This window comes from Chamaea fasciata, unplaced genomic scaffold (genome assembly GCF_029207755.1).
Source record: "Chamaea fasciata isolate MVZ Bird 193981 ecotype frontalis unplaced genomic scaffold, bChaFas1.0.hap1 SCAF_15, whole genome shotgun sequence".
NCBI lineage: Eukaryota > Metazoa > Chordata > Aves > Passeriformes > Sylviidae > Chamaea > Chamaea fasciata.
Genome location: NW_027094100.1, coordinates 16,573,695 through 16,597,876, shown reverse-complemented (window position 1 = coordinate 16,597,876; position 24,182 = coordinate 16,573,695). Strand labels below are relative to the sequence as shown.

General features: G+C 53.8%; 1 protein-coding gene across 2 annotated transcripts in view; it reads right to left on the bottom strand.

Moving 5' to 3' along the window:
• The window catches only part of PCDH1 (protocadherin 1), a 53,460-nt gene that overhangs the window by 12,900 nt on the left and 16,378 nt on the right, over positions 1 to 24,182 (bottom strand). For both annotated transcript variants that reach the window (XM_066197318.1, XM_066197319.1), the window contains exon 4: positions 13,539 to 13,758. In XM_066197318.1, the coding sequence (XP_066053415.1) occupies positions 13,539 to 13,758 (220 nt within the window). The remainder of the gene's footprint in view (positions 1 to 13,538; positions 13,759 to 24,182) is intronic.

Below are 24,182 nucleotides of genomic sequence, written 5' to 3'. Positions count from 1 at the left end.
TGGGCAACCTCAGGGCCTCACCACCCTCAGAGGAAAAGATTTTTTTTTCCTGATATCCAGTCTAAACCTCCTCTCTGTCAGTCGGAATCCATTTCCCCATGGAAGAACTCTGGGAATGCTGTTGTGTGAGGGCCACCCAGGGCAGTGTGGGCGCAGCCCCCCAGGGATGTGTTCTGCTCCACATTTAGAGCACATTTTGGGACAAGCAGCCCCCAGCCGCTGCTGGCAGCTCCCATGCCAAATTCCACACCTCCCTCTCAAAGCGTGGTTAAGCTAATGGGTCTTGAAAGGAAATTTTCATAATCACTTTGTTAGCAGGGCTGAGGCAGCACGGCATGTTCTCCAAAACCAGCTGAAACAGCTCCGCTAAAATTTAGGGAAAACAGAAAAAAGAAATCAACCTGAGGGAAACCCAGCATGGAAAATTGAAGCCTGGTGGTGCCTGAAAGCAGCTGAGGCGATCAGCGATGGGAGAGGAGCCCGAGCAGTACGAAATGTCAGAGCCTGAGGCTGGGCAGGGCAGGGAATGATCCTCACTGCAGGCTCAGAGCTGCTCCCAAGACACAGCCAGCCTGGAGCAGCCCGGGAATGGGAACACCGTCCTGGGGAGCAGCTGGGAAAGGGGCTCAGCTGCAGAAAAGGAGGTTCAGGGGGCTCTTTGTGGCTCTGCACATGTCCCTGCCAGGACAGGGCAGACAGGGGAAATCAGGAGCTGCTCCCAGGGGACAAGGATAGGATGAGTGGCCTCAAGTTGCACCAGGAGAGGTTCAAGTTGGACATCAGGGAAAATTTCTTCCCACAAGGATGGTCAAGGCCTGGCAGAGCTGTCAGGGCAGTGGTGGAGTCACCCTGGAGCCATGTGGATGGCTTTGTCACCCCCAAAGCCACATGGATGTGGCACTTGGGGACAGGGGTTAGTGGTGGCCTTGGCAGTGCTGGGGGAATGGTTGGACTGGATGATCTCTGAGGTTTTTTCCAACCTTAATTCCATGATTCTGTGCAAAGGGTGGTCTTCTCCCGCTCCCTGCTCATGCCCTAATCACACAAGCCAGGGTTAACGGGCAATATTTGGATTATTTTTAATTACTTTTCAGCGGGGCCAGTTCTCTCACCTCACCTACAGCCACGGGGCGCACTCCAAGGAGCACCAGTTCATGTGCACAGGGATTTGGGAACACCGGCCTGGCTTTGTGAATCCTCTCCAGTGTTTGCTCCTTGGTGGCTGCCTCTCATTGTTCCCGGGTATTAAAGCTCTTGTGTCAAGGAGAAAAGAAGTGGCATTCGCATGTCTGCCTTTGAACAAAACCATTGTTCAGCTCCATCAACAATTTAATAATCCTTCCCCGGCAGGACAATGGCTGGGGGGAAATCGTTGGTGCAGGGGGGCCGGGAGCCACAGAGCCAAGGGCTGTTCCCGGCCTTTGAAGTCAGGGAGGTGTTTAAGTGACAAAAGAAACCACAAGTTTATGAAAAGGGCTCGTCTCAAGGAGGGGATCTGCAAACAAAGGGAACCGAGACCACTCGGAGGGAAGCAGAGCAGGGAGAAGGAAGAGCCCTTGGAAGAGAGTCAAGCCAAACCCCAAGGAAACCGGGAGAGGAAATGACAGTATGGATTTGCATGTGGACGCTTTGTTTCCTTGCCACGGATCTTTCCTGGGCTGCTTCCGAGGAAAGGGAGCACCCTCACATCATTCCAGCTCTTTTACAGCCTGTCCTGAGTCCGCCTGAGCTGTCCTGCAGACACCGAGGGGGAAGAGGCAGATCCGTGCTGGAATTTGTGGTGGCTGTGAGAAGGATCAGGGGACGGGCGCTAAATGCAGGGTGAGGCTCTTGAGCTGTGCTGAGCGGGAAATGTCTGTCCCCGATGGAGACACACAGAGCCCTGGATCCCAAACCCAGCCCTAGGGAACAAAACCCGCCTGAAATCCAACATACAGCAGTCCTGGGAGCGTTAGGGCAGCGACACAGCCAGGGAACTGTGCAGGAAGGGTCCCACAGCAAACGGGGCCGTTTCCCTGCTGATTGCTCGGAGACGCAGAGCCCGAGCCCCTGGACTGCCGAGCCCCTTTCTCTGCAGTGCAGCCGTGCCACAAAGCAGCTGAAAACGCTCCTTATTGACGCCTCCAACGCCCACAGACTGCCAGGCAGAAAATCTGCAGTGGGAGCGCCACGGGGAGAGGTTTTGTGGCTGGCACGTGGCAGGAGCAGCGCCGGTCACATCCTCCCGTGGTGCAGGCAAAATTCACCCCAAGAAATCAAGCCTGCTGCTGGAATTGGACCATCTGCCTTCCTGCTGTGATTCCTCACCAAGCACTTAAAGGATCTGCCGCCCTGATGGCCAGGACTGGGGAGAAATCCCCAATCCTGGAAAAGCGGGAGGGATCAGCACCAAGGCTGAAGGAGCAAACACGGGATATGGGGAAGTTTAGGAACGGGGCAGCTTGCTGATGGTTCGTTTGGCAAAAAAAAAAAACAAAAAAAACCCACAAACAACACAATCCTGATGAATTTTGCTGTGCCCTGTGTTTGTTTTTAGGATGGCAGCAAGAAGCCCTCGCAGGAAAGCAGGGAAAAGACGGCTAATCGCTTCCGATAGGGAATATCAACTTCCAGCAACCCCTGGGTGCTGCAGTTTACAGGCTGCTGGAGGAGAGATGCAATAAAGTTTGTACCACTCGAGGGAGGCCTGCCAGAGGCAGTCCTAAAGGCTGCCATGAATAAAACACACTTTAAAGGGCCAGCGAGGATTACAAAATCCTAAAATCCAGGCGGGACAACTGGGATACATCATGCCCCCCCCCTCACACATCAGAGGCAGGTTGGCAAAGGGGATTTGCCCGGAGCACAGCACCAGGGAGCAGCAGGATGATCACGAGAAGATTTGGATTTCACGGTCCAACAGAGATGGATGCAAATTCCCAGAATCGGTCCAAGGGCATCGTTTTTAGCAGTTATTTTTCCAAAGGGAGGAGACTGGCAAGAGCAGGTCTGCTCCTCATGCGAGGGAAAATCCGTGTGCAGCACGGAGGAGTCTGTGCCCAGGTAGGGAGCTCCGAGGGATCCGCGACTGGAGAGGTCCAGGCCAGCAATTGACCCTTTGAAGGAAGCCGTACATCATCATTAAAGAGCTTCGCGTCCCGGGGGAGCCGGAGGCAAAACAACCCCGGCGCTGCTGTCCCGGTGCGGGAGAAAGCAGGGCTCTGGGAATGACAAATGGAATGCGCGTGGGCGGCGGGGTTTACCTGGAGCCCCGAGCACGGGAAAGGCTCGGGATCTGCTCCTCAGGGAAGCTGATAGGGGAACAATAGCCTGCAAGTGGTATTGTTTGCAGGAAAGGCGAGATATTTGCCTTTTCTCACTGATGTTGCTGCATCTCTGTGGGGGCCCCTTCCTGCGTGGCTAATAAGCAGCAAGACGCCAGACGTGGAATACAAAAAATTCCTTTGGCTTTGATTCGTTTTCTTTCTGGATGGAGTCAGCCTTACTTTTGTCAAGATCCCTGTTGTCTGGGTAATTTCATCTAGAGATCCTCAAGGAGCAGAGATCTCTGCATCACTCCAAGCTTAATATCTCAGTTTGAGCTGGCATATATTCCAGCAATAATTTATACAGCTGAAGAAGGGGGAGAAGAAAAAATTACTTCTGTCTAATTGGCATTACACTAATTACCAGCAAAATACATCAGGCAAATATCACATCTCCTCAGTCTCTGTCATTTTGCATTCCCTGCTCCATTTTCTCTTTCCTCGGCAGCGATAAAACAACACAAACGCCATTCCGACATCCCTGAGCAGGGATCACATCCTGACCCCCTCCTCCTTTTCCTGCTGCCTCCTTGTTTCCTCACGGCCAGGCAGGTTGTTCTAACCCAGACACACACAGCTGACAGAGAACTGCTGCTCCCTGGAACCTGGGCATTCCAGCACCCTGCTCTTCCCTGCTGGACCCCTTCCCCACCCTCTCCCAGGTTCCTTGTTCAGAGGGTTCATCCCTGGAAGAGCATTTTATATCTGAGTAATACAGAACACAGACTGCAGCAGAGTCTCACCCATGGGCCACTTGAGCTGGTTTATTCCTGATTCACAGCATCCCTACCAGCCTACCTCAAATTATTGGAAAAACGTTATTTTAGCCTGACAGCACCAGTCTCATGCTGGAGTAAAGGTGCCAAATGTAAATCCAAGCATGTCCAAGACCTACCACGAGCAGAGTCCTCCTCATCCAGCTCATTCTGGAGCTCCCTGCCAGACAAGAGCCCTGGAACAGAGCACTGTGGAGGGATTCTTCCCTGTTCTTGTCCTCCAAGCCCAGGAACGAGGTCTGCATGTTTGTTTTTAGGGATACGGCCCTGGAAGGAACATCCAGGCAGGACTCGGTGTCCATGACACCCTGGGAGGTTTCCATGCTCCCACCAGTGAGGTTCAGCCCTCCTTTTCCACAAGGTCTGAGGCTGAAATGCCTCACAGTGATCGTTTGGGAACCTTATACCCCATTCAGAGGCACAAACCCCTCTCCATCCCACTGGTGACAACACACACAGACAATGTCCCTGCGTGTCTCTCCTGGGAGAACGGAGCCGTCCAGCCACCAACACAGCAGCTTCCCCCATTCCTGCTTCTTGGAAGCTTCTTGTCCTCTCAGAGGTGCTGGAAAGGGAGCCCAGCTCTGGCCACACTGGCCAAGGAACGAGGACTGAGCCCCATGTGGCTGCTGAAGTGTCCCTGAGAGAAGGGAAATGAGCCCTGGATGCTGGCAGGGAGCTGAGCTCTCGGAAAGGAGAGGCAAACGCAGGGGCTGCCACGGTTTGATAACCTCTGAGGCACGGCAGCCTATCCCTGGGATGGCTCGCCACATCCATGACTAATGGGAGATTTATGGAGTGTCCTCTCCGCCGGGGAAGCGCAGCGCCGGCGTTCCAGCCACTTAACGGAGGGGACTTCAAATCAGGATGGATGAGAGCCCGAGGGAAGGAGACAGGAAGAGAGATTCTTTAATGGTGAGAGCACAAAGGATCAAATCCCGGGGAAGAGCCAACAACTGAGACTGACACCTGACCTGTCTCAACAGCAAAGCTGCCATTGATTTCACCGGGGACAGGGATGAATCCCTTATCCTCCATCTCCTGCCGGCGAGAGGGATTTTCCATGTGAGGGATCCACACCTGACCGATCCTTCAAACTCAGCCACCTGCTATTTTTATGAGAAAGAAACTGCGGTGTGGAGTCCACAGCAAGCTCAAATGGGAGACTTTGTAAGCTCCTCTGGCATTAAGTTTAAATCCCACACTAATGCAGGTCCCTTGCACGGGCAGAGGCAGGCAGGTTTATGGAGACATTCCCGAGCATTGGGAGGCAGATAAAGGGGGAATAACTGCGGTAGATCACACAGGAGCTGGAAATGGCACGTCAAATTACTTCAAAAGGAGCTTTCTAAGGAAGCAGGTCTTTGAAAACAACAAATAGTCTGGGGCTGCTGAGGGATCCTGCCTGTCTGTTGCTTTTACACTCGGTGGCTTTTTCTGGTTTAGACGTGTTCTAAAGCTGAATGCCAAGCTCAGAATCCCTGCCTCCTGCAGAATCCCGGCTTCCTGCAAGTTCAGCTCTTTGTGGAGCCACGGAGCAGGCAGGGTGGGAAAACTGCTCTGTCTGGAGAGCAAAAATGGCCAAAAAATGTGACCCAGCAAAACCTCAGCCTGGTCACTCCCCTGTCCAGTTGGCCATGGAGCTGTGCTGGGACAGCAGGATGGCACAGGAACAGGGGTGAGCCAACCCAGAGGGAGAAGAGGGACCTTCCTATTCTGCTCCCAAAACACACAGTGTTGTGGCTCAAGAGAAATCATCATTTCCACTCCTGGCTGTCCCCCACCTGTCCAAAAGAACTGCAGTGGGTCCCAAGTTCAAGTGTGTATTTTAAAATGAGCTGGGAAACACAAAAGAAGAGCCTGAAGCAGCTTCACCCAACCCCTCAGTCCGAGGAAATGTCGTCCCTGGAGAGGAACGTGGGACAAGCAAAGACGGGACCCACCCTCCCGTTCCCATTGCGGATCTAATTCGGAAAACTCTTCCTGGAACTGGGTTTAACGAACTCGAGCTGAAGCCATGAATAGTTGGAGGCTGATGTAAACTATTTTTGGGAAATCGACTTTCTACCAAAGAAGGGATGTTGAGATTTGGCCCAGAGATAAGAATAGCTGTGCACGACCATTTGCATGGGCATTTGCATCAGAATTTGCAACCATTGCCAGGGAAAAGGAAAATGCCAAGTCCTGTGTGGGTTGGGTTCCCTGTTTTAATGTCACTGGGGTCGTGTTCTGCCAGGTGAGAACCCTTTCCCAGGCCTGCTGAGGTAGAATGTGATGGAAAATGTTCCTGCCTTGGACTGGAGGAGTTCCATGACACAGCTGGGCCTCCCTTGTCAGGGAGATGGGAAATATTCCCTTCCCTGGGACAGCAGAATTTGCCTTCCCTCAAGGAGCTCATTTATAATTCCTAGCTAAAAACTTCCATATTCCCATCTGTTTGTAGCTGATTCCCCTAAGGAAAGTCTCAAAGTTTGCCATGGAGCTGCCCGAGCCCAAGAGTGGTTCCAAGGAGCGGGGTGAGTTTGGGGTCAGCAGCTCCCAGCGTGTTCCCCAGGCCCGGGGGCTCTGCAGGATTGCACAGCGAGGGCAGGGTCAGCTCCCCGAGCTGTGCACTCACCATGCACAGGGACAGCACTATCCTGTGGAGCGCTTCCAGAGGGAAAGAGGAATGAAGATCAGGAAAAAGGATAGAATTCTCTCCACCCAGTAAATTCAGGGCAGGATGAATGTGAAGGACATACCACAAGCGAGAGGGCGTTGGCGGATTTCCACCGGCTGGCCACAGACAGCAAGAGGGAATGAAAGAGATCCCAGCCCAGGATTGCAAAAACCAGCAGAAAACTCCCCAAATCCAATCCTGAATAGAGCAGGTACACACAGAACCACGGGGACCTAGATGTTCTCCGAGAGAAGGCACCTTCCCACTGAAATACGGAGTTTTTGTCTCTTGGGCGTTGACTCTGAGTGACTGCACTGCCTGGACCTTTCACAATCACACCACGTGGGCTCAGGGACAGAAAGGGGGAAAAAAACAACCAGAATCCAACAGGGAAATTTGGGTTCTTCAAATAACTCCTCTAAAGATGTCCAGGATCCGCCAAGGATCTTTGGAAACCTAGAGAACAACCTTCTGTGTGCGCTACCACATAATCCTGTGAGGCAAGAGAGGCAGATACATTATAACGGCTATTTTGGACACTGTCTGAAGCGAGGAGCAGCCTTCTTAGAAGGTCTTGAGAGGATTAAAGGCACTCTCTGGAGCTGGGAGCAATGTGCTTGTTCCTGGGGCAGGGGAGCAGCCGTCCCCTGTTTACCCCGGGCTCCTGGGGACAATTAAGGAAGGTGACCTGGCTGGCGTGGCAGGACAACTGCCCTGCCCTGGGCAGCTCTGGCGTAAGAGTTTGCCCAGACACGGCTGCTGGAAAACATGGAAAATAAGGAAATAGGGCTGGAATTACAGCTCAGGCAGAAATGTTGAAACCGGGATGGGGTAATCCAGGGCCATTTGCAATCTGCTGGATGTTGTCTGTCCTGATAAAAATCGTTTCCCAGCAGTGATTAAGCAAATCAGGAGCAAGTTTTGTGGATGAACCAACTTTAAGTGTGGAAAGGAGAGAAGATCCCAATTTCTGAAGAAATGCAGGTGCTGAGGATCACTGAGGGACCCAGAGAGAATTTCCAGAGGCAGATGAGGAGGAGAACGTGGTCACAAAGAATGTGGACACCCTAAATGCAGCCAGGAGTGGGAGCTACTGCAGGACAAAAGGAATTCCAGCCCTGAAGTGTTAAAAAGGGCTGACGATCAGTTACAAAAACCCCAAACCCACAATGTCTATGCTAGAGAGGAGTCCAAGCAGCTGCCAGACCTCAGCTCAGCTGGGCAGATGTGTGACCTGCTGGATCCCAGTCAGCAAAGACCAAGAATGGCATGGATCTAGCTGGAATCCCACATCCCAGACAAAGCCCACTCCAAAGCATTCCTCTGCCTCTGCAATAAAGCAGAAGTGCTGCATGGTACATTTGAAACAAACAAACAAAAAACAACTCCACAGACTGCAAATGTGCCTGGAACTCTTTTCTGCAAGACAAAAGGGACATTTAAAGACAATGTAGGAAAAAGAGAATAGGTTTTAAGATCTAGAGGAGTCTCTGCCAGGGAAGGAGACAGAATGTAATTTTTTTGTCCCATCTGTTGGCTGGGAGGAATTGAACAACAATCGCAGTGAGAACCTTAAAAAGCAGCTCATGACTGGCACTAAAGAAGAGGCAGGAGGCAGTGACTGCCCAGGGCTGCAAATCCATCCTCGTGGTGAGCAGGAAAAGAGGATGGTTGGCTCAGGAATACTCTGAGCCTTCCACCTTCTAACGGAGCTCAGAGCTGGGAGTGCCCAGCACTGAGAAAACTCCAGAGAGAGCTCAGAGCCCCTGCCAGGGCCTGAAGGGGCTCCAGGAAAGCTGGAGAGGGACTAGGGACAAGGGCTGGAGGGACAGGACACAGGGAATGGCTTCCCACTGCCAGAGGGCAGGGCTGGATGGGAGATTGGGCAGGAATTGTTCCCTGGGAGGGTGGGCAGGCCCTGGCACAGGGTGCCCAGAGCAGCTGTGGCTGCCCCTGGATCCCTGGAAGTGTCCAAGGCCAGGCTGGAGCACTCTGGGATAGGGGAAAGGTGTCCTTGCCCCTGGCAGGGGGTGGGACTGGATGGGTTCTAATGTCCTTTCCAAGCCAAACCATTCCATGATCCCACGGCCCTGCAGGGTGCACACACAGCCAGGTGCAGCCACATTTCCATGCCACGGTCACACTGTGAACACAAACACTCCCAGACACATCATCCCTGCACCTGGAGCTGCTGTGGATGTCACCAAGTGCTGCTGGGGGGCTGTGGGACATCACCTGGACACATCCAGCCCAGCAAAAGCTTGTGGGCAAATTGGAGACCATGCAGAGAGGAATATGAGCTGGAGGAACGGAAGGCTTGAACTATAATCAGAAGTTAGCAAAGAGGAGGAGGGAAACTTCTCCCCAGACTGCCTCTGCAAGGGTTGCCAAAAAGCACCACACACATCCAAGATGTGCCAGATGTTGCTGCTGCCCAGGAATGAGGCTGCAGGTCTGTGGTGGTGGCAGGAGCAGATGGCAATGGCTGGGAGGAGCGCGAGGAAGGGTGGGAGGAGAGGAAGAGAGACCCAGCTGCCAAAATCTCTTGCCTTGGCTCTGCTCACAGGGAGGGACTTGACTCAGTTTTCTTTCAAAGAGATCTTTAAATGTTGAGTTGCCTGAATGGGATCTCTGAGTACACACTAGGAAAGGGAATTCTGGTGTTGTGGGACTCAGGGAAGAAAAGGGAGGAGCTGAAGCAGAGTTGAAGTATAGACTGGTGAACCTGGGAGCAGAGAGGACCTTCCACTGGCAGGGCTCACGTGGGGTCTCACACACTGTGTAACAAAGTGGGAAATTCCTGAAGGGATGCTCCCAGCAGAAATCATGGGCTGGGATTTCATGGCTGTGTCACACACGGGTAAGACAAGCTGCTCTTTCTGGCTTTGCATTGCATCCCCCTAAATCTTCCCTGAAACAAAGGAAAACCTGGACTGGCGGGGTTTTATGGAGTCCAGCAGCCAAACCCGGGAAGTGACACCCCCATCCATCCACTTCCGCCGTGCCGAGGGGTTGGGAGGGCTGGGACAGCTCCGGGAAATGCTGGGCTTGGCAAAGCCCCTGTGAGGAGCCAGGCAGGAGGGTTTGAAACCAGCTTTGCCACAAAGTCCCAAAGCCAAGCTCTGCTCCCACTTCATACCTCAGCAGCAGCCTCCAGGCTGCTGGGAGCAGCTGGATTCCTGCCTCTGGAGCACCAGGATCCCGACAGGGCAGAGGGAGGAGCTGCAGCTCATCCAGGGTTACCCAGAGCAAGCAGCCATCTCGAAAAAATGCAAATTGCCATTTCCTATTTCATTCCCCACCTATGGCGGAGTTTCTTCCCTGGAACTGTGAAGATAAACTCATGAACATCTGGGAAGTGCAGATCCTACGGCACTGAGAGTGTTGGGAAAGCTCATGAGGTGTTGTTAATTCCGTACTCTGATCAGGGTTGTAACTGCATGCATTAAAAATGGCATGGGGTCTCCACTTTAAATAACAGCCATGAAACAGATTTTGGGGGTGGAAAAACACGAATCAGGAATGCCTCATCCAATAAATCACCATCTCAGACACATTTGCACCACACAGGCACAGAGGGAAAACAGGCTCAATGTAACAATTCCTAGATTGCTCACACTCAGTCCCGAAATCCTGTTAAATTCCCTTGATGGCTGATGGAGAGTGACTGGCACTGCCCCTAGCCAAGCCCTGCGTGCACTATGGCAGCAGGGCAGAACCTCCATGGAGCACCAGCACTCCCAGGCTCCTTCCAACCAAAGCAAATCTGGGATCCGGGGGGAACAGATGTCTTTGGGAAAAGCACCGGATGGCCAAGCGGGAGACTGAGCTTCATTCTCAGCTCAGCGTGCCCCACCAAAGTGGGGAACAGCGCAGGGAAATGTTGGGGAGGAAACAGTGGGCAGCGAGGGAAAATAGCAGGGATGACAAACGCCTGGGATGACTGAGGAGCTGCCACGTCAGTGCCAAGCTCCTGGAGAAGTCTTCACCAGAACCAGCATAATTCCTCCTGCAAAGGGCCTGGCTCAGCCCCTGCAATACAGCATTTTACTGCAGTCTGCACAGCAGAAAGGGTCCAAAAAAGGAGGACACTGAGATGTGTGTTAATCAAGTGAAGAACCATCTACAAAGAAAAGGCATGGATCTGTCTTCCAGTTGAAAAGCTATAAATAGCCTTGCATACTTGCTTATCAGATTGGTTCGGCTGCAGGGATAATCTCCTGGAGAAAGCAATGGAAGCCCTGTTATGTTGGATATTTATAACCAGATGAAAGCTGAGAAAATGCACAGTCGTGTCAGCCTGGCGCTCGTGCCGCGGGATGGGGGAGCGGGATCCAGCGCTGCTCCACGGTTTAACACAAGGTCAAGAACGGCTTAGTCTGCCCAAAATCCAAGATCTGATCTCTTTGAGGGGCTGGTGCTGCTGATGAAGCCAGGGCAAGGACATGGTGGGACAGTCCCCAAAAGGTCATGATGGCCCCACATGACTGGAGAGGCTTTGCAGGACACAAGTCATGATCTTCCTCTGGACAAACAAAGTCTGGTTGGAAGCATGGACGTGGATGTGCCACACCTCAGGCAGGGGACGGAGCAAACACAACTCTGGTGAGCTGATCTAACACCCCCAGCGCCTCCTAATCCCCCAATCACCTGTCCCAGTGCCAGGGTTCCCTCACAGTCTGCTTAGAGGATCACGACCCTGACCCCAGCTCCTCAGGTCCCCTCTGAAGTGCCGTGCCAGATTATCCGCAGAGCACCAAGAACAGCTCGGGATAATGCTGCTGGATTCCCAAGAGCCTTGACCTGCCATGGCCTCTGCACCCAATACAGGTCAGGACAGATGCTGGAGCCACTGGTGCCCAATTCCCAACCACTGCCATGGGAACAGAGCCAAGACAGGACATTCTGGGGATGGAGAGAGGGGCAGGGTTGTGGTTATGCTCTGGGAGCCTCCACCGTGTCTGTACCACACATGGATCTGTGGATCCATGGATCTGGGCGGGGGGTGATTCCTGCTCTCCTGGGAGGTGAACACACACAGGGCACCTTGTGCCAGGACAGGGAGCTGGTTTATAGGGCAGCTTCATGATGCTGTGGGCAGGGAGACATTCCTGGGGGCTCCAGGTAGTTTCCCTTGGCCTTCCTCAGCTCCGTTCATCCCCGTCAGGCACACAACGAACATTCCAAGGAATATCCCAAGACACCCCTCTCTGCCCTCCACCTTCCAGGTGCTCCTCTCTCTTCCCTCTTTCTACTTTTAGCCCTGCTCCTTCCTCATCATCTCCGAGTCTCCTGTCACATTCCAGGGCTCAACCTTTCCTCTTCCAGGTCCATCACTCCCACTACCTCGCCGTATCCATCAGCCCATCCATGGGGCATCTCCTTGCTCACCACCCTTCCAGCCTCTCTTCCAAGTACTCAGGGAAGCCCAGTAGTGTTACCCTGTGCCAGGGCTCCAGGAACTGCTCCAAACTGCTCTTCCCAGGTGACTGACAGCCACTTTCGGGGAGAACATAATCTGCACAACACTCGTGGACAGGAGGGTGCAACAGATGGACTTGGGAACTCCACCACGCTTTGCTCCAATGGTTGTAACACAGAGAACTCCACTGTCACTCCAGGAATAACCTGGCGATTGGGAAGAGATGTTCCACTAGACCTGTCCACTTCCACAACAGGGACCCAGCAGGTTTGCAGTTCCCTAAAAACCAGCTGAACACACGCTCAGCCATCTTCCCACCACACACACACACCTGTCCCAAAGTCATGGATGCTCCCAGAAACACGAGGAGACTTCAGGAGAACCCTCTGCCACCTCCTCCTCTTCCCTCCCAGAAGTTTCTTTGGCCCTGCCACCTCCACAGCCACCTCCCCTGGGGACATGAGCATAGAAGGCAGCAGGTACAGGAGCGAAGATGTTATGTGCACAGCCAGAGCCAAATCCAAGGAAGCAACGGGAGCTGGCTGGAGAAGACAGCTGGGGGGGGTGGGCTGCAGCCAGGCAGGGCAGCACAGAGGCAGCACAAGCAGCACGACCGCGGGTGCCATCGGGGCAGGGGGAAGCAGCTCTCTGGCCGTGACCCCACAGACACCTCCAGGGGCTCTCAGGGGGAGCTGCACCCCACCGGGAGGTGACCTGAGGGGCACAGTGAAGGACACGTCGCTCTGGGGTTTGCCACCACCACCATCACGCTCCATGAGCCTCCACTCCGTGGATCTCCCAGCCCAGCCTGTGCCACTAATCCTGCTCTGCCCCCTGCCCACAGCTCTGACCCCAAACACACCTGGGGAGCTCCAGCACACCCCAACCCCCCTGAGGAGGGGATGGGCACCCATGGGACCCCTGAGTGTGGCACACGAGCTCCCCACGGGCTGGGATACAGCCCCTCTGCTCACCCCTGTGCTGCCATCTCGGACCACCCTGCCGGTGGTCATTCTCTCTCTGGTCATTCCAAACCCACCTGTCCCTGCCACACCCACCTGCTTCCTGCCATGCCTGCTTCCTGCCACACCCACCTGCTTCCTGTCACACCCATCTCCTGCCACACCCACCTGTCTCCTTGACTCTTCCCATCCCACAACTTGCCCAGACCTCCCCTCCCTCACCCACCTGTCCCCTCCCCACCACTCCTTGCTGCTCTCTTGCCTCACCTCTTCTCTATCCTCCCATGCCCACCAAGCCAAGCGTGTCCCAGCCGAACTCCACGTCACCCACAGTGGGGACATGGATCATGGAGGACCAAGAGCCTCGGGGACAGGTCCCAGGGGAGGGGACAGGCGCGAGGGGCGGGCACGTACCATTCTCAGGGTGCTCCATCTCCCCGATGCTGCCATCGGGCGTGGTGCGCTCGTAGTGGTCCTCGGGCAGGGCCAGGGGCCCGATGCGGGGCCCTGATGAAGACTTGCTGCTGGGGGTCTCGGATTCCTCCAGCCCACTGTCATAGTAGCTGTGCTGGGAGGGGTCCTGCAGGTCCTGAGCCTGGCTGGCTGCAGAGAACGTCACTCGGCGATGAGGTAACTGCAGACAAGAGAGAAGCTGTTGCATCACCCACCCGGCAGGTGAAGGCAAAGCGTAGGGACAACTGACCTGACCCCATCCTCAGCCCCCAGAGCCCTCCTGACAGACTCAGCACCAGGCTCCATCCCAGCCAAGAGCTCCCCATCACATGTAGGGACACACTTTGCACGGTCCCTGTGCTCCCCCCAACCCATCACTCCCTCCATGGCTTTATCCTGGCCTCTTCCATCACCCAGATGTCCCCTCCCATGGCAGGACAGCTCTGGAAAGGTTCCCCCATCAGCACAGCCTCCTGAATCATTGTCCCCACTCGGCAGGTTCCCAGCACAACCCCAGAGCCTCGCATGGCCAAAGCCACCCCAAAGCCTCTCTGATGGCATCACTGCCAACACAGAGCAACAGTGACATCCTCCCTCCCCTGCCGGCCCCTGGCCTGACCCCAGCTCCATACTCAGGGTTCTCCACTCAGGGTCACCACCAGCGCTGCTTTGGTGTGCTCGTTAAGCATTTCAAGGACCCCAGTTCACACTTTTCCTCCCCAGCTCTGCCTCACGCTCCAAGCAGCTCCCTGCCAGCAGCCATTAAGCCACATCATTATCCCGCTCCAAATCCTTCCACCAAATCCTTCCTTGGCGTGATTACCAAGGAGTGGAGAGGGCAGCACGAGTTCAAGGGGCAAGAGCAGGGAATGAAACGCAACCAGCGAGAGCAAAAAAAAAGCCACCACAATATTTCTCCACCAGAAAGGCAGGAAGAAGCCCAAGACAGGAATTATTTGGTGGCGATCTGAAGGTGATGAAGCGAGAGAGGAGCCAACACATGGTTTAGGCTGAATACCTTTTTTTGTGCTAGTGTCTTTACTACAAATCAGTGGCAATCAGGCGTCCCACACACAGCGAGCTCCGGCCAGGAAGGGGAAGGAATTGAGACGAGCAGAGGGAAGGAACACAGAGGGAGCATTTAGATGAGCTGCTTTAAGGTTGGTTGGACCTGATTAAATTCACCACAGATGCTTAGAGACCTGATTTAAGTAACTTCAGAGCTGTTAGGGCTGCTGCTTTTTTTTTTTTTCCCCAAGACTTTTTTTTTTTTTTCCTGAAGAATTTGTAGAGAATCAGGGAGCTTCCAGAAGACTGGAAGCAAGCTAAAATAGCGCCTGTCTTTAATGATGAGAAAAAAGAAGAGCTGGAGAATTATAAAACAGTTAGCTTAATTTCAGTTCCTGGAAAAATACTGAAGCAGATAAAAGAACTCTTTGTAAGTACCTACAAGATAACAAGGAAATGAGTAACAGCCACTGTAGGTTTGTCACAAACAAACATGTCAAGCCATTGAACTCCTTCCTTTGAAAAGACAGCAGGCCTCGTGGAGGGAGGAGGAGCAGTAAATGTTCTAGCTCGACTTGAGGAAGTTTGTTTTTTTTTTTTTTTTTGACACTGTTTCAGTTGATTTTCTCATAAGAGATGCAAGCAAACAGTGGAGGTGCAGCACGGTACATCCCTGCCTGGGTAATGTGGGTGCAAATAATTTGGAATCATGGAAATCATGGAAATGAAAGGCAAATCATTTGGCATCATGAAGTCATGGAAAGTGTTATTCCCAAAGGAATTACTGCAGACAGCCTCTTCAGCTGGGATCATGGATCAAATTAAAGCTCTGGGTTGTGCCCTGAGCCCATTGCTGGGCTGTGTTCTCATTAACTGCTGGCATGACAGATGTGGGATGGATCTGCCACATCTGTACCCTCGTGAGGAGTAATCACAGCTGGCTGATCTCATCCCACCCCTGCATGGGCAGGCACCTTCCACTACCCCAGGTGGCTCCAAGCCCTGTCCAGCCTGGCCTTGGACACTTCCAGGATGGGGCACAGGCACCCCGCGCCAGTGGGTTGCCAGAGCAGAGGGTGCAACCCCTGTCACTAAGGCACAGCCAAGCCCCTGTCGGAGGGCTCTGGAGGAGCTGAGGACAAGGCAGCGCTTCCCAGGTGACAACGACCCTCTGGAGTCCCTTCCCAGCTCCCAGGGATGGTGTAAAGCCTGGCACTGCCCTCCCCCTGCACCCTGCCCACCCTGCTGAACCCAACTTCCTGCCTTGCCATGGCCCATCCCGAGCTCCTGTTTTCCCTCTGTGCTCGCACCAGCCCGGGCAGACGGGCTGGGCTGCTTGGGATGCTGCGAGAACAGGAATAAACAACCTCCCAAAGCCAGCCTGTGACAGCCACCACCCCCCTGCCCGGGGGGCTCCATCCCAACTGCAGCGCTTTTACCTGAAAAAAACCTCCTCTAAATGTCACCTCCTGCCAGGCAGTCCTCGAAAGGGCTCCTCTCACTGCGGGGCTCCCAAGCCCTGTCCCCTGCAGCCCCACAGGGCACTGGCACGGAGAGTGCCCCCTCCCTCTGTGCTCAGCCCCACCAGCGAGTAGCCTGGGAAGCTCTTCCCACACAATCCAGCTCTGCAATCATGGAAAGGCACGGAATCGATGTGTCTGCGCCTGGCAGAAATTGGGTTTGGTGTGACCTTTCCGGGGGAGGTTAAAGAGCCTCTGAGCAGGCAGCAGCCCCTGCACAAGGAGCTGCCTGTGCAGTGCAATTGAGGCAGGCCAGGGCCTCCTGTTTGAGGGGTCAAACACAGCAGGTCCAAGTCACAACCTGCAAACAGCAAATCTGTTTTGGGGCCCTCATCTTTGCTTGGCCCAGTTTTTCCCTATTCCTCATCAGAGGCGACCTTTGCAAGTGCCATCTCACCACGGCTTCCTCCAGCGCCTTCCTGCCCCTCCAACCTCGCAGGTTTTTCCACCTGAGGTCTGTGCCAGCCTCTTAACCCTGAACTACTCATGCAGCGTGACCCTTGGATCCATTTTAAAGTCAGCACTTCCCAGGACATCAGCCAGCACTCCCTGGTTCTCCGCACACAGCTTCACGCCGGGCTGCGTTAAAATGCACTTTGTTTAAAAGGGCCCAGTTTACCAGGCAATCTGGATTGCTCTGCATGACTGCTCCGTGCTCAGCACCCTCTCCCACTCCACCAATCTCCGTGGCAGCCACAGGTTTATCAGCAGTGATTTCAGATTTCCTTCCAGCCCATTGATTACGGCGGTGAATGGCAGCGGGCACGGCGCTGCTGCCGAGGAGCAGCTCCAGGAGACCCTCGCTCCACGAGGAATCCCAGCCAAGCTTCCGTTCTCTAAGCTCTGGATAAACCAGATCTGCCTCACGATGCTGTGCTGAGGATCCCAGAATGTCAGGTGGGAAAAGCCCTCCAAGGTCACTGAGCCCAAACTGTGCCCCATCCCAGCCCAGAGCACCAAGTGGCACATCCAGGTGTTCCTAGGACACCTCCAGGGATGGGCACTCCAAACCTCCCTGGGCAGCTCCTCCCAATCCCTGACCACCCTTTCCATGGAGAAATCCCTGCTGGTGTCCAACCTCAGAGCAGCGTTCATGCAAAATAATCAAAATAATAATGATAATGATAAAATCCCCATGATATACTGAGCACATCCATCAGTCTCCAGCTGCTCTGTACCCAACACAAACCAGCTCTGCCTCTCCAGCCCCGCAGGAACGCCTGGAGCAGCCCTTGTTCCTCACGGAGGCCAAGACCATGCCTAAGGAAAGGTTTAAAAGCCAGACCTGTCACGTAATGCCAGTGCCCAGTGTCCCCTGCCATCAGGCACAGTGACTGACGTCAGTGCTATTTCCATCAGCCGTTCCCTGCTTTAGCCATTAATCCAGTTGTTCCCTGGGGCTGCTGAGGACAGTGAGCACTGCACAGCCCCAGCCAGCTCCTCCAGCTGCTCATGGCATCACTGCCCTCCCAGTCCTGCCCATCCCGGGCTCCCCAGCTCCATGGGCACCTCTGCAGCAGAGACATTCCCACTCTTTGGTACTAATTATTCCATCCAATTATGTCAAATATCTCTATTTTGAATGCCTTTGCTGGTTCCCAACACATGGGCAGGTCCCACATCCTACGTTGTTATGTCTCAGCCCAAATTGCTCCAACTATTTAGTCAATACTTTTGCATTTTTCTCCATAATTAGCAATTCTGCAATCTCCACTTGGAGTTGACAGTTCCTGAATTCCACCTCTTCCCAGCGCATTTTTTAAAGTACTTATTGTGTTGACTTTGTAATAATTGATTTTCCCCCAATGTCTTTGGCTTTGCTTGTTAATTTTCTACACTCCAGAACGACTCATTTCTCCTAATTGCTGTAACTCCCTCCTTTTACCCCCAGTATTTATTGGTTTCCTACCTCCAACTGCTGCCACTGTGCTGGAATGGGATTTGGGGCAGAGCTGTCTATTTTCTCAGCTGAGAAATTGTGGCTTTGGATTAAAAAAAACACATTTTCACAGCTCCCCAGTGCTTGCTGTGATATTCCTGATGGGGACACCTGTGTCAGCTCCACATCTGAGGGACGGACAGAGCCCCTGTCCCCTCTTCCCACAGGGATGCTCTGATAGGGATGTTCATCCCCCAGAAAATCCTGCAGGTTCTGTGCTGCCGCAGCTCAGGGATTTTTCCTGAGGAGGAATCACTGGCAGCTCTCCCTCTGGTGACCCCCATCTTCTGTGAAGTGCTCTCCTGCTTTTTGAGCCCGTGCCTGCTCCGGCCTCTGTGGATTCTGGCAGCAATGAACTCCCGGCCCATGTGCTCGCTGCAAAAGCTCTTCCCTTTGCTCCTGCCTCTGCTGCCTGCTCACTTTGCCTTGAACTTCTCCTCCCTGCAGGGTTGTGAAGGAACAGCAGTAATTGCTCTTCACTCTACCCCTTTCCAATTCCACAAATCCGGGCTGCATCCTGCTCTGCCAGGTCCTCCTGCAGACACCAGGCAGGTCTGGCCAGCTCTGCTGCCCTTCCCTGTCTCCTTTCCCTCCTGCCCTTCCCTATGCTCCTTCCAGCTCTGCTGCTCTTCCCTGTCCCCTTTCCTTCCTGCCCTTCCCTGTGCCCCTTCCAGCTCTTCCTCAGTTTTCCAGCACCAGGGAAGCCAGGCTCAAACCCACGGCTCCAGTTTTGGGGCTCGTCTGGCAGTAGCAGGAACCCCATTTGGTGAGGAGCCTGACCTGCCTGGCCCTGGCTGCACAGCCCAAACCCCCAACACCAATCCCTGACTGTGCTGATTCTTTCTGCATTGAGGGTAAGTTAGGAAAAATTATATTGGGAGACATTTCTTCATGGAAAGGGTGGTCAGGCACTGGAAGGAGGGTGGTGGAATCACCATCCCTGGAGGTGTTCAAGGAATGACTGGAGGTGGCACTCAGCGCTCTGGGCTGGGTGACACCAAATCCCAAATCTTGATGATCTTTTTCAACCTTAATGGTTCCATGAGGATTGCCACTCCTGGATGCTGGATGGGGCTAAGGGGACCCCACACTCCTCAGCCCCTCTGATCCCTCCTGCCCCTTCCTTCCCTCATTCAAACATCTCCAGCTCCCACAGGACCAGCACCAGGCTGATTGTCCTTGCTAAACCCAGGGAAAACAAACTCAGGCCAAGTGATAGCGGTGCCAGGAGGGAATGGGATATCACCACGTCCCCACAAACCCACGGCGTCACCGCCTGTGTAGAGGGCAGGGACCGAGCAGCAGGAGAAATTCCATTGTTCACAAAGGAAACCATAAACTCTGCCCTAGGCACCCTTTTCCTGCTGGCAGGGATGAAGGGGAGCCACCCTGCTCCCCCCTCCCCGAGCACAGTGGGGAAAATCCAACCCTTGTTAACCGGCTCGCTGCTGATCCCAAAGCGGGATCTGCGGCTCCTCTGGCAGCTCCTGTGCCTCCCCACACACCAGAAGCTCCTTTCAGGCAGCTGCCAAAGGAGCTGCTTCCCCAAGAGCTGCCACAATGCAGCAACTCACAGGGCCGGGAGTGAAAGGCAATGTCAGAGCCAGCACCCGGAATATCAAAATAAGTGACAAGGGGGCCATTGTGGCGCCGGAGTTACTCAACTTCAGATGGATTCATGAACCCCTCTCCTTTACAAACCAACCTGGGGCCATGCAACATCCCTGGACAGGGAGAGAAAGAGACAAAGATAATCCCAGGGACTGTGCCCGGAACGACCCAGAGCCAGCTTTCCACGGGTGGAGGATTGGGAATTATTTGCTTTGCCTGGCGAGGAGCGGGGCTCTGGTGCAGTGCAGCACAGCCCTCGGAGCAGGAGGCTGAGGGGAATATTATGTCCATGGAAACCAGGGCAGGCCTCGAGGAAAGCTGAATTGCCAAAACCACCCAGGGCAATGCTCAAGCTCCAGGAAACAGGACACAGGCTCAGCTCATCCCTGAGCCGACCATTTCACAGCTCATCTGGGCCACAGGAGCTTCTGCTGTTGTGCCGGGGTGAAGATGAAGCTGAGACAGCTCTTCCCATCCTTTTCTATGACCCTCCAGCAGCACACTGTGCAGCCACTGCAGTGATTTTTGGAGGAGAAGCCCCCCAAGAGCCCTCCCTGCTCGCTCTGCACTCACCCTGCAGGTGATGGGAAGAGCTCAGGGTGTTTCCTGGGACAGCAGCACCCTGAGGGACAGGGACAAGGGACAAGGCAAGCACTGCCCTGACTTGGTGTCACCTCCTGGCATCTACAGTTCCCCTCTGCTCCTGCCCTTGGTGGCCTGAGGGTCCTGTGTGCCCCAAGGGTCCCTCCCCGCCCTGCCCCAGCATCTCCAGGTGCTCAGATGGTTAAGCAGACCCAGCTGCATTCCCAGGGTTGCTCCCTGTTTGCACAACACGAAGGAATTGAGGGAAGGGCTGCTGCTGAGCAGGGATCAGGTCCCAGGGGCTCTGCCTGCTTTGGACAAGGGAGGGAGATGGATGGGCCCATCTCTAAGCCAGGACGTGGTCTGTGCACACCTGTGACACCCATCCTTTTATTCAAAACACTCACTCAGGCCCTCCCAAGATTCTATCCCTGAGGGTGGTGTCTCCCAAAGAACCTTGGCTGTCCTGGAGCACAGTTAAAGGCCCAAATCTGTGACCTACAGTCTGACTTTACTGGGGTCACCTCCGGCACAGCCCTGGTCCCACAGGGCACAGCAGCCATGGGGTGACAGCTCTGGCCCGTGATGCTCACGGGCTCTCCTGTGGTGGCTGCGTCTGCCCCCACAAATCCCTGTGTCCATCCCCAGTTCCCAACAACCCTTCAGCTCTTTCACTGTTGGCAAACCAGAGAAAGAATCCACAACCAGAGGAAAACCACGCAGGAATCCATGGAATCTCACCTCCCAAACCCAGGTATTATCCCAAAAAAGCACCTGCTCCCCCTCCCGAGTGGCCGCTCAGCTGACAATTAGCGAGTGCTGACCTTGCAGTCAGCAGAGCCAGTCTCCAAGTCCTGCCGAAATAATGATAGCAGAGCAGCCAGCCTCAAATGGACATCAGCTCCCGAGGCACTATTTAATGAATAAATCCAGGGAAAATGCAGGCTGACTCCACATAGGTGCCCTGAAGCCTCCTGAAATTTGCATGATGCTCAAAGAAGCCGCCAAAGCCCGGTGCCAACCTGCCTGGTCAGATCGAATTTATCTAACTCAGAGCAAGATCTAACGCAATTAGAAACCCATTTAGGCAGCCTGGGGACAGAGCCTGCCTAACCTCAGCCTATCCCAGCTCTGAGCCCATCCAGGAGGTGCCATTTGGCTTTTCTTTGGGTGAAATGAAGATGGGCAAGGGAAATACAGAAATAAATCATCAGAAAGGCGAGCGGTAAAATCGAAAGGGGTCATTATCTTTGTGGAATGATGTCTAAATTGGCCTGGCCGTGCTGTCCTGGAATGCCTGTCACCATCCAGCTGATAATGGAGCTATTCTGGAGATGGTTGGTGTGGAGTGGAAATTGCCCTGGACGCAGCAGGAGGCCTCATAATCACATTAAAACCATCTGAAGATCCCAGGGAGAAAAAGCTTCCGGAACCAGGGGCAACACTTGAATAAAACCCTCGAGGAATCCAACAGCTGCAGAGTGGAAAAATAATGCTGGGAAAATAATGAGCTAATCTGGCTCCCAGTTGCACCCAGTGGAGCTGACAGGGAGGGTTGAAGGCTCTGGGGAGAGCAGGGGGTCCGAAGCTGTAGACTCAGGACTCTATTAAAAAAAAAAGGGAGATAACCAGGAATGCTTCCATGGAAGCCTTTCCACGGAAAACCTGTCAATTTGCTGAAACCAGATCATTATTCAAGCGAGCTCCTTGTTTCAGGGTTGGGGCGTGGGGGGAGATCTTTGCTGACACGTGAAAATGAAAAAATGATGCTCTTGCAAAGGTACCTTTCACTTCAGGACTCCAGCCAAGTATTAATTATGGAGCTCAACTCAAAAAGGTCAGGCAGAGTCATGCCTTTAGAAATCACTAGAAAAAAAAAATTGTATATAATATGTATTCTGATTGACTTGGGAAATAGGGGGAAGAACTGTCAATTCTTCCTGATTTGCTTTCAAATTGAAAATTTTCCTGAGGGCAAACTTGTTTTGCAACCGGCTCGATTTCCACAGTCGAAGGGCAGCAGCTTTTCCTGTTTGCCCAAGGAATTGCACCTGTCCCAGAGGCCTGGGCACCCACACACTGCAGAGATGGGCACAGCCCTCACCTTAGTGGTCTGCACCTCCTGATGAATGGTGATACCGGGTGAGACAAACCTTCCTTTGGAGACATCAAACAGGTAAGACAAGTCGTAGGAAGGCTTCTTAGGGCCACTTATCTTGCCTGCACTGCTCCAATTCCCATTCCCACTGGCAGGGACCCCTGGGATAGATGAGCTCCTCAAATCCCAGGATTGCAGTCACATCCTTGGCCAAACCAGACCCTGGCTCCAGACAAATTTCCAGCACATAGCAAAGCTTTCTGAGCTCTCTGGGCAAGAGACACCCTGCTACTCCCTAATAAACTGTGATCCACTTGAAATCCTTGGAAAAAAAAAACCCACCCAAGCTCCTCCAGGCACTTGCAGGGCCTGGAATCACAACACCCCAAAAGGTCTTGCCCAGCCTGAATGAGAACAAAGGGCTCTTCAATCACCCGAAACACGGGTTTTGCTTCCACGGGGCTCAAATGCTTTTGATGAACGAGCCGGAGGATGAATGGATGAGTGTGAGAGGAGCATCACCCATCGCTCCAGCAGGACACTTCCAGCAGGACCTCAGTCCAGAGCTCAGCCACGAGGTCCCCCCCAGCAGGGCCAGATCTCAGGTGGCTGTTCCCGAGCCCAAGGAGCTGGGAGGATGTGGAAACCAGGGAGGATGTGGAAACCAGGCCATGTGGGAGCAGGATAGCTGCAGGCTTTCAGGTTGCTCGGGCCTTTCAAGATGTCTCCGAGGAGCTGAATCAGGGCACGCTGCTCCGACAGCTCTGGAGTGGGATCAGCTCCCAGGGAGAGAGGTGGGGATTCGCTGCCCTCCCCAAAGGACACCTCTGAACTTGGATGGAACGCGCCAGGATCCCTGTGCCGTGTGCAGATAGGAGATCAGAGTGGGTGTTTTGCGAGCTCGGGAGGATGTTTACATCCTGGGGAAGGGGCGTTTTCAGGGATCTCTGGGCAGGACCCACAAGGCCTGGCTGTGAGTGCCAGAAGGATGGGAATGATGAGGTGCTGGAGCTTCCTCCTGCTCTCCTGGCAGGTCACAGCCCACGCTCCCACCACAAACCCACCCACGCTTCCCTGCAAGCAGCTGAAGGGCTGAGGCAGTAAACAGCTTCCACCACACAAGGCATTGATGCAAAACAACCAGGAATGTTTTGTAAGGGATCTGGGGGAGTTGTTTTCTTTCTGGTCCTCTGCCTGACCTTCTCTTCCTCTTGAGAGAGGGTTGGGTTGGGAATCACACTGGGAAAGGAAGCCTTTACTACAGGTAGGGTATGGAAAACAGGTCCTCAAGGGTGCAGAGACCTCCAGAAAAGTTCAGAAAGTCAGAGAATAGAATCATGGAATGGTTTGAGTTGGAAGGAGCCTTAAAGCCCATCCAGTGCCACCCCCTGCCATGGGCAGTGACACCTTCCACTGTCCCAGGCTGCTCCAAGGCCTGAACAGCCTGGCCTCAGACACTGCCACGGATCCAGGGGCAGCCACAGCTGCTCTGGGCACCCTGTCCCAGGGCCTGCCCACCCTCCCAGGGAACAATTCCTTCCCAGTATCACATCTAAATCTCTCCTCTTTTAGTTTAAAAGAGTTTCCCTTGTCCTATCACTCTCTGTCTGTGTAAAATCTCTCTCCATCTTTTTTGTGGCTCTCCTTGAAGTACAGAAAGGGTCAGGACAAAAGTCAAGGTCATGGAAGGACTTGTTGGGGGAAAGCTGAGTGAGTCTGAGTCGCAGATCTGACTCCAGAGGTGAAGCCAAGGCTGAGCTTCACCCAGGTGGACTGGTGGGTGCTACAGGCACAGCCAGAGGTGACAAGAAAAGGGGCACCAAGACGCCAGGGGTGACCTCCTTACC